Source organism: Populus euphratica, unplaced genomic scaffold, assembly GCF_000495115.2.
Source record: "Populus euphratica unplaced genomic scaffold, PopEup_1.0 scaffold227.1, whole genome shotgun sequence".
NCBI lineage: Eukaryota > Viridiplantae > Streptophyta > Magnoliopsida > Malpighiales > Salicaceae > Populus > Populus euphratica.
The window spans coordinates 200,602-212,250 of record NW_011500104.1 but is presented as its reverse complement, the minus strand read 5'-3'; the positions used below and the strand labels follow the sequence as shown (position 1 = coordinate 212,250).

Genomic DNA, 11,649 nt, shown 5'->3' with positions numbered 1-11,649 from the left:
TCAAAAGCAGCTTGATGCTTTCCTTTCACTAATCAACAGTGCCATACTTCACTTGTGTACCTTTGGTGGTTCGTGGTATATCAGTGGCATTCAAAAGAACTCCGATTGGCCCTTTTCCGCCTCATGTAGAGTGGAGGATCCACTCACATAAAGCATTTTGTATCGTTCTACGCCAGAAAAAGTTTTCAATTCATCATGTTGTGACTTCTAAGACCGGTTGCTGTGGAAATTCTTACATTTTGTCCTGCGGTTGAGAGGAAATCTTTGCACCTATTTCCTGGATGGTGCTATACCACCATATACTTTCATCAATCTTGATGCTTTCGCTTTTACGGGGCCTTTTCTCCCCCCTCCTTTTCACCTCTGAGCATTCCATTATGTCGCAAGTGTTGGAATGGACTGTAGCAGTGGAAGTGATAGCTTCTCTCTCTCATCATAGCAAAAAGATTAGAAAAGAACGGCTGGTTTCGCATGCAAGAAAATGTCAGCATCTAAAATAAATTAAAATAATTTTATTTTAATATTAATATATTAAAATGACTTAAAAATATAAAAAGTTAATTTAAGTAAAAAACAAAGAAAAAAAGATTTAGAGAAACACTGCTCGGAATGGACTTCCAAACGGCACCGCAATCTCTTTTCCTGTATACTCAGTATGGCAAGTTTTGTAGAGGGCAATGCTTACACGGCTGAAATGTTAAGGAGCTAGTCTAACCTAGAAGTAATACTTTCCCAATTTCTGCATCTTCTAATCCTAAGCTGCATGCTGCCGTTCTTTATGCTCCCTTTATTCATTAACTCACAGCAATATCTTCTCGGTGCCTGCTCACGGTACTGCAATAAAATTATTAGCCACGCACATGCACTAATAGAAATAAACACCATAAGCATGAATATGCGGATGATCAGGCATGTAAAGACCAACCTTTTTCCAATAATCTGGCTCCATTTTCAAGGAGGATACAAGAATTCTCTGCACTGACATTGCTTGGGCATACTTTGTTGTCTCACAAGTCTTCCCTGGTTCATGAACGATCCTCTTGTAACTAGACAAGGACCCATTAGCGTCCCCTTCGTTGGCCTGCTCAAGCATAAAAACAACCGGTCGTTTACAAGGGTCAGGCTCCATGGGTCGGGTATTGAATGTGAATGGTCCATCGCTCCAACTCCGCCACGTCTTGAATGTCTGCTCTGGTGTTTGCAAGTCCTTGGCTGGCAACAATAAGGGGTACAGCTGAACTGTGTAGCCCCATGCTATGGATATGGACCATTTCCGCTTGGAGTCATGGCAAAATGTTTGTTGAAAGATTCGGGGTGGGTCAACCCGGTATGCCTGGTTGATGGATTTAAGAGAGTCTATTCGGTTGTGATTTGGAAACAGCGGCTCCAGATTGTCAAGGTGGTGAAGTGATACGAGAGGGGCTAGAGGATGTGCTGCTAGGAGGCCATATGCGCTTCCTCTAATATCAAACTGTAGAAATCAAAACACGCCACCGAAAAAAAATAAAAATAATCACTGTCAGGAATAGCTTGTTTCGAAGAATTTCAGCAATATAACTCCAAAGCAAATGAAAATCTCTAATTAGAAATTCCCGCAATTTTTTTTTAAAATTCATCGAAAGTTCTATCATATCTCAAACTACTTAGCAAGGGATAATCTTTTTCTGAAAATACCACTCATTCTTGAGGCAAAATTCAATTTCAAAATCACCAATTAGTGCACCAAAAATGAACATAGTAACTAGTGATCACTCACATTAACGGTAATAATTCAATTCAAACAGAGGAGACACAGCTTCATCAGCAGTTAAGCAGTCTCGTGTCCAAAGAAATAGCAACAAATTTGAATCACCTTTCAGAAAGGAAAATAAAGCTACTGCACTAAATATTCACCATTCTTGCATCATAATTACTTCCATATTTAACTGAGAAAGCTGCCAGACAATCATCTACCACGCATTCCCTTTGAAGGTAGGAGTGTCCAAATCTTAACTGAAAAGAATTAGACCTAGTAAAAGGAATCTAAATGTGCGAATAATTCAATGGCTAAGTGGCCAAACCATGACCCTTCCACGTGACGTAAACTTTGAAGGAAAAGAGTTTTGGCGATGCTCTAATGACTACCTATCAATTCTTTATCACTGGGTTTGATATTCTAAATCAAAAGGAAAATGGACGTGGCAATTAGAGATAGCAGATCATGGCTAGGTTAAGCACCCGAAGAAACCTTAATGTTTTCTTCTTGAACAAAATACTTCTCTTTTTACTGTGACCAACAAGGGTCACCTCTTTTGTTGAAAGTGTGTGGGCATCTGAGCACAAAAGGACAGAGCAGATTTTAACAACCGAACCCCCTCGGAGGCGCCACCTAGTATTTCCCTGTGATACTAAGGACAACACACAGTAGTATGAGTAAATAATATCCATGGAAGTACACTTTCATCTCTTTCGAGGATTAACAAAATGATATTATTCTTATAAGTTCAGGTGCCTCCTTCCATCACATATTCCAAGTCAAGAAGGCCGAGGCTTTTTTTCCTGGTCTTTCCCGATCCTTTTCCACATGATTTCGAGAAACCTCACTAATTAGTGACAAGTGGTGGCAGATCAAACTGATATTTAATCATCATCAAAGATAATTACGATTCAATTCCTTGTTGCCCCGTCCCTAGTAATTCCCGCTAGCCCATTCTGACAGGGACGATACCGTACAGTTGCAGGTGGTTTCATTTTATCTGGACCACCATGTCTCTCTGCCCATGGTCCCTATTAATAAATTAAAAGTACTGTCCGAGTCAATTACAACTAGACGACTTTGTTCCATATAAACCCCTTCAGTGTAATGATTCAACGACTGCCGGACAAAACTTGGGACTGGCGACCGTTGATCTATGCCCCATCCCTCACGCACACATTATCATCTCTGCCGTTAAGATAACAAAATGGCCTAAAAATCAATTGAAAAGCAAACACGTACCTGATGGAACCCACGTTCTCTAGAGAGCGGCACGCCGATCTCACTGATACAAGCCCAAATCCTCTGATCAGAACCGTAGAAATAATAGTACCTATCAAGACAACCGTCCAATATACTGACCAAACTCTCAGCCAACGGATAACTAAGAGCAAACCCACCCCCACCGAAAGCCATGTCATAAGAATGAATCACATCTTGTTCCACACTCTCAGAATTCCCTCCAATGTACCACATTTGATTATGATCATACCTCGATAACACCGAAACTAAGTTGTCAGTGTAATACACGGTATCATCATCTCCCATGACAAACCACCTCACATCAGGCAACCTTAATTTAACGCTATCACTTATGATCCTTGCAATCCTGACCGCTGATCTTGAGCTAGAATACTTAAACCGGGTCCACTCTGGAGATGACACCTTGACAGCTGGGACGTTTTTATTGGTCTGGTTGCTATCGATGTTTTGCTCAAGCCAAACGAACCCTCGCGTAACGTTTGGGACCCACCAGACGGAGCTGTACAGGCTACGATCGCGCCATGTGGCGGTTGATCCACCGATGCAAAAAAGGATGTGGGAGATGTTAGTGGGCGGGCCGGGTGCGAGTTTGGTTCCGGTTCGGGTGCGGGGGGGTAACCGATTCCAGAATTGGTTGTGGTTGGGGGAAAAAGTGGTGCAAAGGACGATAGATATTGAGAAAAAGAGACAGAGGAGGAGAGATATTCTCTTGAGATATGAGAAAATCTTGCAGGCTTTATCTGGAAGAGAAACCAGTCTAAATTTTCCGGCCGCGTCATGACGAGGTCCTAAATGAGTCTGACTCATTTCGAAGGAGCTCGAGGAAAATACTAGTTGATCAGAGACTACCAGAAGTTGCTGGAAGAGAAATTCTAGTTTCTGGAATTAGGAAAAGCATGCACTAAAGTCCAGAAAAAAAGTGGAGCTCAGACTTCTCTGCTGGTGTTGATCATACAAAAAAGAAAAGGGATGGAAAGGAAAGGAGAAACCTTTGAGAAAATCTAATTTCTGAGACTACCCATGACCCCTGTAAATCTATTCATCTGGGCCCAAACTCAGAGAACCAAGATATCTTCTATTGATCAACACATAAAACAGGAGAAAACCCAGAAGAATTTGAATCGATAAAACAAAGCTTACTCGAGACACAATAAGGAATTCCTCCGTGGCTGATATAGCAATACACACACACCCGTATGTAGTCTTTACCCTTCTTCTGGTATTATGAATTCCTCCGTGGCTGATATAGCAACACACACACACACACACATATGTAGTCTTTACCCTTCTTCTGGTATTTCTTTTCTGTTTTCTCACTTGTTGTGTGTAGTGGTGTTTTAACCATGTGTTTCTTTTCGGTTTTTCTTCTCTAGATTGGGATAAAACAAGGGAAAGAGGATGGTACACTATTGTAACTTTTTGTTTCTATATTTTTAAAATATTTTTTAAAAAAGTCAATTTTTTTTTACTTTTTTAAGTTAATATACTTTTAATATTTTTATATATTGTTATAAAAATAACTTTTAAAAAATAAAAAAAATATTATTCATATATATATATTTTAACATAAAAAATTATTTAAAATACAATCATATTTTTTATTATTTATCATCTTAATTTTAATGAGTTAATATCTAAAATAAATTTTAAATAATAAATTAATATTATTTTAATTAATTTTTTAAAAATATAATTTTTATCACATTACCTGATCTAATATTTTGAGAATTATAATATTTTATATTGAAAATATAAAATATTTTTTTATTTAAATATTTCAATAAAAACTGAAGTGTTTAGTAGATTTGGTCCTTCAATTTTGCGGTATCTTTAAAATGTTGGAACCAGGATTTTTTTTTTCCCCATTTTTTTAATGGAGAAAGGTGCCAAAGTCCTTCGAAAACAAAAGCAAGCCATACGCACGTGCGTGAAACAACTCTCGTAATCATTGATTATTTAATTATCAATAAAACTAAAATAAACAGAGTTTGTTTAACTATTTTTTTAAGTAAAAAATCTGTTTGGTATATCATTTTAGTTATTTAAAAAAGATTTTCATGTTGTTTTCAGGGATTAACACGTAGCATGACTTTGAAATCACCGGAGCAAATAAATTATTTTAGTCGGCATGTGAAAAAAAACAAAGGGACCGCGCATGCGAGCCCACTCGCCCCTGGGTTTTATATATTCACATGGCTTTTATATATATATATAGTTAGTTATTCAGGTTTCTTTTTGCCTCATTTCTTTTATTTTATCTATTAATTTTTTAATTTATGAGATTTTTATTTTATCTATTAATTTTTTTTATTTTATTTCTTAATATATAATTTTATTTAGGTTTACTCTTCTTTATTATTGAGTTGATGATAAATTACTTGTTTTACTTTTAATCATACAATAAAAAAAAATTGGCCTCTTTTTTCTTTTTTTTTTTCAATTTCGAATTATAATATGAGTTTTTATTTAAATTAATTTTTTAGTACTAATTGATTTTATTTTTTCAATGTTGATTTTATTTTTATTTGTATGTATCCATTAAAATGGGTTTTTGAATTCTTCTGCTGGGTTTCACGCCGATGATCAAAAAATAAAAAAATTCAAGGATTTAGATATTATATTTCATTTTATTCAAGCAGCTGTGAGAACGTGGTTAATACACCAGTGCTGTCCTAGACGGAAAAGGCCCAGCCTTGCTGGGGCCCGCTCTTCGAGCAACGAGAGCGCATAACCACAAACAACTCCAACAGTAGCAGAAACGTCAACGAAAGGGAAAGAAATCATTAAACGGTGACGGTGGTTTCCTGGGAGCGACAAGGATAAAAAAAGAAAACATAAGGAGTATGAGATGGTCAAGTAAGATTAGGGCACCGAACCATGTCCTTCCTTTACGCCAGTATAAGACAAGAAGCCCAACAAGGCCCACATAAAAAGGCCTTCAGTCCTCAAGCAACCAGCCCACAAAAAATCTACGGGTGAATGTGGCATTATCCAGAAGAACACCTTGACTTGGGTGGACGACATCAATCAATTTATTCAAAAAATCAAATAATGAAATTTTCCATCTACATCGTAGTAGTAGAAGTCAAAAAAGTATAATCTGTATGTGGTTGACTGAGCTCCTCGGCTTCATTTTCCGTGACAGCTCTCCTCCACAAGACTGCACACTTCTCCCATTGTCAATGGAATTCCATGGCAGCTCTCTCTCTTACACCAGCATTTATAATCGTAACGCCATGCATGTCATGGTCCCGCAATATTTTCAGTTAACATTTCTGAAATCAGTGGCATGACAGTTTATCTTCACCATCATTTACTGATAAAAATCAGATTACTACAAAATACACTTACGTAATATTTCCTCGATAATTATTCTTCCACGAGGATTGATCATTGAAAACGATAGATTGAATAATCTACCATTCGAAAACAAATTAGACTGCTGCGGGCAGTGACAAATGCCTTGTTCGGCCATGGAAAATGCAAGGCCATGGATTTATCTACACTGTTTGCAACTGGAGATGCGTATCAAGGATCTATGTATCCTGGCCCAAGGAAATCCAGTTAGCAAATGAGACCCATGGGCTAATTTTAACTGGAACTATGGCAAAATTGCAGTGCAAAATTAAGCTCGGCCTCCCAAACTTCAAGACAAAAACTTTCAGCTTACGGGCATAGAGTGAGGGCAAAACAAGCAAGACCTGAAAACTTAAACACGAATGAGGATAGCCTGGTGCAAAGGTAATGGCTGATGAGGTTCCTAGCATCACAAGGCTATCCCTTGATTTGCTCAGAAATCAGCGGCAGTAGCAAGCTGTCCTCTGTATTTGCTGTGTTCATTAATGACTAGCCCATCACAAGAAAGGACTTTAAAACTCATCAGCCAGTGCTTGACGAGTCCTTTGCTCCTAACACAAGGCAATATTTAAGGCTGCAGTTAAAAAAAAAGGAGATCAGCTAGACTATTAAATTGACAAAGTTATGCTTAGGGGATGGCCAAGGAGAACATTTTCAGACCAACACTAAACACAATCCTTGATTTCTTCATCCTTCTTCCATCAGTAGTACCATTATATATCTATACAAAACTCAAGATATAGGTTTTGAAATCAAGGTGTATTTCGAAGTATTTCTTTACTTTTGTCTATTACGTTGCATATCTCGGCCAAAATGAATTCTTTGATTTAAGATTTATTCCCAAAGTAAAACCCACTGAACTAATTAATTATTGTTACGGCAAGAAATTATATATTTTAATGGTTTAAGCTTCATCACCATTTTATAGTTATAGTTATCTCGGAAAGGTCTATTTTAAGCCATCTTTGTTTGTTGTTTTGCAATCAAGTCGTGTTTTTTTTAGACAAATCATGCTCTTCATTACAATTAATTTTTCCACAAGTTGAGAATCAAGACCAGACAGTTTAGGTAGCACCTGTCTGCTACGTGTGAAGACAATCTTGTATTTTTATCGAAGAAATAGTCTTTCGTAGTCAATGATTGCGCAATCATCAAAGCATTATACATTAAAGCATTTCCATTCTCCCACTGATTAAGCTATTTGAATTCTGCAGTCTTGACTTGGACGAAAACAAAGAAAGAAAAATGTTTTGAAATTATGGGTTGTGGCTATATATCGATAACAAGGAATCCTCTTTCATGCAAGTTGTCTCGAGGCAATGTTTCAGGAGACTGAAAGAAACATATCAACAAATAAAAAATTTTGTAGCTCCTTTTTTTATAACGTCTGCCCTAGCCAGGATTCCTTGGTTCATCAATTATGAATAAGAAAATTAAAAGTTTAAAAGCTCTTAATTTATATTTTATTGTATTCCTATGTATGGTACTCAATGTGTCAAGTCACCTCTATAAATAGCTAGCTAGGGCAACAAGAATTTATGCCAGTCCGTGAACAGATTGGAGAAACATGCACAATCCAATCGCATCAAGTTCGAATGAAGAAGTCAAAGAAGATTAAAGAATGGATTCCCATTTCTTTTGAGAATGCTCCGAACTGATCGAAAAGTCGAGTAAAAAGTTGCTACTTGTCTCAAGTCGAATTTTAAGAAATCTGCGTTTCTTGATGAACTAGTAACATCCTTATTTGTCTCGAACAGTACAGTTTGTCATAGTCATAAACCTTCTATTCGATTAATGCTACTCATTTAATTTAGCTGGGATAATTTAAACTATGCCAAAAAATAATCCACTTGGTATTTTTGTAATCGACTTCTATGGCTATTAGTAAACACACTCCACCTAATACGTTAATGCTGTGGCTTGTCAGCTCTCAAATGTCCCATTTAAACACAATTTTTCATTGGAAAAATATGATCTCTGATCAATGCCATTTAGTCCTAATTAATGGAGAGAGAGCTTTCTTTGACTTGTTAACCAGACGAGACGTTGAAGAAAAAAACAGAAGGATTCTAATTACATTCACTAGAGGTACAAGAGGAGAGCTGGTCGTTAAATCAAAGACTGAGAGCTTCACAATCAAGCTTGTTTAATTAATTTGTTTACAGAGGAAAGTTGGTCATTAAATCAAATAATGATCGTGATATTATAATGATCTCTGCGTGCTTATTTAATAACCAATCCTTCACAAGTGCCTGTCCTTGTCTGCTGGAGCCTTCATGGATAGGTTTTAATTCTTTCATCCGTCATATCGAGATATTTTGTATATCACTTGGAATGGAATAACAAAAATATTGTTGAAATGATCTGATCGAAATCTTAAACATAAGAATAGAAACCCGTTAGGAATGATGATTAGTTTTTCGAGACATGTTCGATTTGAGGAACATGACTGGATGCTTGAATATTCGGCTCAACACTATTTTTAGCAAAGCATCGCAGTTACTTCTCAACACAGAGCGCTCAAGAAGCCACCCTTGTGATGCCGAACGAGGATCGGAGAGTACTGGCTGCAAATGCGAAAATTGGAGAACATTACTACGTTTCAAGGCAATTGCACAAGCTCTCAGTTGTTAAGAACATCGAGCAATTATCAATAAATATTCCAATAAAAAATAAATTAGAAAAACATAAGATTTAACGTTTACTATATAAAAATAGAGCTACATGGTATTTTTTTTTAATAAATCTTAAATAGTACAAAAAAACCTAACCATCGATCCAAAAAATACTAATATTTTTTTCTAATTTCATTCCTACCAACAAAATGAGAAACAAACCTCAGAAAAACAAATACATCGTTACGCTACACTCCAACTTCTGCCTGTTAACGACAATCTAAAACAGTCGCTCGCAAAGTTATGTGAAGGTAGCAGGCAACTTCATGAATGGGTGTCTTTATTGAACGTATAGTTGAGAAAGCACGCGAGGAAGTACAGCAATACAATGATTATACTAACTATTTCATCAAAAGTACTCGCTCCCTTTTTTTCTCGTGTGAACCCTCATTCAATTGGTCTAATTGTCTGGATTCTGTGGTCTGTACTGTTTTTTTTTTTTCATTTTTTAAAAAATTATTTATTATAATTTGATTTAAATTATTTTTTTATATTTTTATTATTTTGATATATTGATGTTAAAAACAATACTATTTTAATATATTTTTTAAAAATATGTATTTTAAAAATCACTCATTTCTGTAATTTTCATCTTCAACGTATATTTTTTTTTAGATTCTTGAGTAGGTACGTGTGCATATATATATATATATATATATAGAGTCCCAGCAGTTACTAGAAAATAAATAGATAGCTACTTAGGTAGGCAGTATAGTATACAAGGGTGGTATAATAATCCATTGTCTCGTTTATTATTAATGACTGGTAGTAATTCCACGCATGGTGATCGGAAGATATACACTTAAATGTCACATTTCAAAAAATTGCCAAAATAATACCCTCTAACAGCGACTGTATCGAACAAGCCAAAAACCAACTGCATAGCTTCAATGGAAGAGCCAAATAAGAAGACTAAACCCGCTATAATAAAACTAGAAACGAGACTTTTTCAGCTGAGCTTTTTCTAGATTCTCAAGTAGCTTTCACGTATTCAACAGTGAGTGAACACAGAACTGCACTTCTAGTTGTACCTTTTCTATATTAACTTCTTGCCTTGCATTAAAGCTTCCATTCAGAACCTACCTCTGAGTTTCCTTCCAGTCTCCATTAATTCAGCATTTCTTGTGTTATATATCACCATGGAACAAGCTCAATACTGGCTGTGGATGAAGAGAAAACAACTCTTGAAGTCACAGCTGCCAGCACCAATGAAATCCATCAGTGGTTCGTGGGAAGAGAAAGCTTTCGCAGAAGATTCATCTGGGCATCTTGGTGGATGCATCTGGCCGCCAAGATCTTATTCTTGCAGTTTTTGTAACAGAGAATTCAGGTCAGCTCAAGCCCTAGGTGGTCACATGAATGTTCATAGGAGGGATAGGGCTAGGCTTAAGCAATCTCTTAGTCCTCATAATTATGTTTTTCAACATCAAAATCATATCCAAAATTCACTTAAACCATTAGGGTCTCATTTCCCATCTGATCAGGTTTGCACCTTAGATAATTATGATCTTGACCCCAAACTTTCTGTCTCTAGAACTACTAATATTGAATCAACTCTGTCCTCTTATAGGGTTTCAACTCTGTCCAGTCAAGAACATTTAAGTGAACATGCCTTTGTTTCTCCCCCTTCTTCTTCCTTCGTTCAAGAACAGCATAAAGGGTATCCTTATCTCCATGATAATTTATCAGGCTCAGATCATTCTTTGTCAGTTAGACTTCATTCAAAACCTGAAGCAGAAAGGAATCAAGGTGAAGTAAAGGTTACATGCTTGAACCATGATAAGTTTGCTGCGACGGACTTATTTATGGACCTAGGTTCAGTTATTAATAGCCACAGTTTATTATCACCTGGTTCTTGTGGTGATGAGGCAGTCAGTTGCAAAAGGCCTAGAACCAATGTTTCAGTACTCTCACTGTTGGTTAAGCCACGTCCAAATGATGGATACATTCTTCAATCAGAGGCAACCGGACCTACTTCTAGCTCCAACGAGGGCATAGATCTTGAACTCAGGCTTGGTGAGACACCAAAAAGGTGAAGTGTTAGCAGCGGCAGCTTTAGAGTGCAATTGTATGGGGTTGAAGCACATATTTTAATTAGCATGATAAGAAAGGAAATGGTCTTTCTTGATTTGGCACCTACTCTTTTTTCCCCTTTCTCTAGATTTCATGATCTAATGGATGATAGGCAAAGAACTCTTGTACTAATATCAAAACTAAAAGAATAAAAAGCTTTTCCTCTACATCTCATTTCTGATATTTACTGTTTACACTTCGTTATTTATCAGTTCCAATTAATGGCAAGGAGTTTTGCCTATGAAAAACGATAGAATCGCACAGCCTCTCTTAATATGGCACTTCGATCTATTCTATAATTCATGGAAATGATCGGAGGTTTTGAATGTCATGTAGAGGGATGTTAATTGTATTAGGGTACTTAATTCATAAAAATAAATAAATGTATTAGCTAGGTTTTGAGTAGAAATTTGTGTTTGGCTCTAAAGAATAGTAATTTTTTTAAAAAATATAATATTTTTTTAAGTATAAATCACACATCTTTAAAAATTAAAAAGAAAAACATATTTTTTATTAAAAAAATACAAATTACCTTCCTTCCAAACA

General features: G+C 36.3%; 2 protein-coding genes across 3 annotated transcripts; one reads left to right on the top strand and one right to left on the bottom strand.

The window, feature by feature from the left end:
- Positions 1-529: 529 nt before the first annotated feature.
- On the bottom strand, positions 530-4,217 carry LOC105109578 (beta-1,3-N-acetylglucosaminyltransferase lunatic protein, putative (DUF604)). Of its 2 annotated transcripts, none has more exons than XM_011004322.1 (3): positions 2,978-4,217; positions 926-1,471; positions 530-834 (listed from the first exon to the last, which is right to left on the bottom strand). In XM_011004322.1, exons 1-3 carry the CDS (start codon positions 3,803-3,805, stop codon positions 706-708), a joined length of 1,503 nt encoding a protein of 500 aa, XP_011002624.1. In that variant the 5' UTR covers positions 3,806-4,217; the 3' UTR covers positions 530-705. The 2 variants fall into 2 exon arrangements, with proteins under 2 accessions (XP_011002624.1, XP_011002626.1); XM_011004324.1 differs by having other exon boundaries at positions 548-822.
- A 5,760-nt stretch (positions 4,218-9,977) lies between these two features.
- LOC105109577 (uncharacterized) lies at positions 9,978-11,165 on the top strand. Its single transcript, XM_011004321.1, has 2 exons — positions 9,978-10,360; positions 10,601-11,165. The coding sequence occupies exons 1-2, from the start codon at positions 10,170-10,172 to the stop codon at positions 11,064-11,066; spliced, it is 657 nt and encodes a 218-aa protein (XP_011002623.1). The 5' UTR covers positions 9,978-10,169; the 3' UTR covers positions 11,067-11,165.
- The last annotated feature ends 484 nt before the right edge of the window (positions 11,166-11,649 follow it).

What these genes read in the sequence shown, in the direction of transcription:
- LOC105109578 (XM_011004322.1), bottom strand. Translation starts at nt 3,805, where the DNA reads ATGAGTCAGACTCATTTAGGACCTCGTCATGACGCGGCCGGAAAATTT. An exon ending in GAGAACGTGGGTTCCATCAG is followed by an intron (nt 1,472 to 2,977) that starts GTACGTGTTTGC and finishes TGATTTCTACAG; the next exon opens with TTTGATATTAGAGGAAGCGC. An exon ending in AGCCAGATTATTGGAAAAAG is followed by an intron (nt 835 to 925) that starts GTTGGTCTTTAC and finishes ATTTTATTGCAG; the next exon opens with TACCGTGAGCAGGCACCGAG.
- LOC105109577 (XM_011004321.1), top strand. Translation starts at nt 10,170, where the DNA reads ATGGAACAAGCTCAATACTGGCTGTGGATGAAGAGAAAACAACTCTTG. An exon ending in TTTTGTAACAGAGAATTCAG is followed by an intron (nt 10,361 to 10,600) that starts GTCAGCTCAAGC and finishes GTCCTCTTATAG; the next exon opens with GGTTTCAACTCTGTCCAGTC.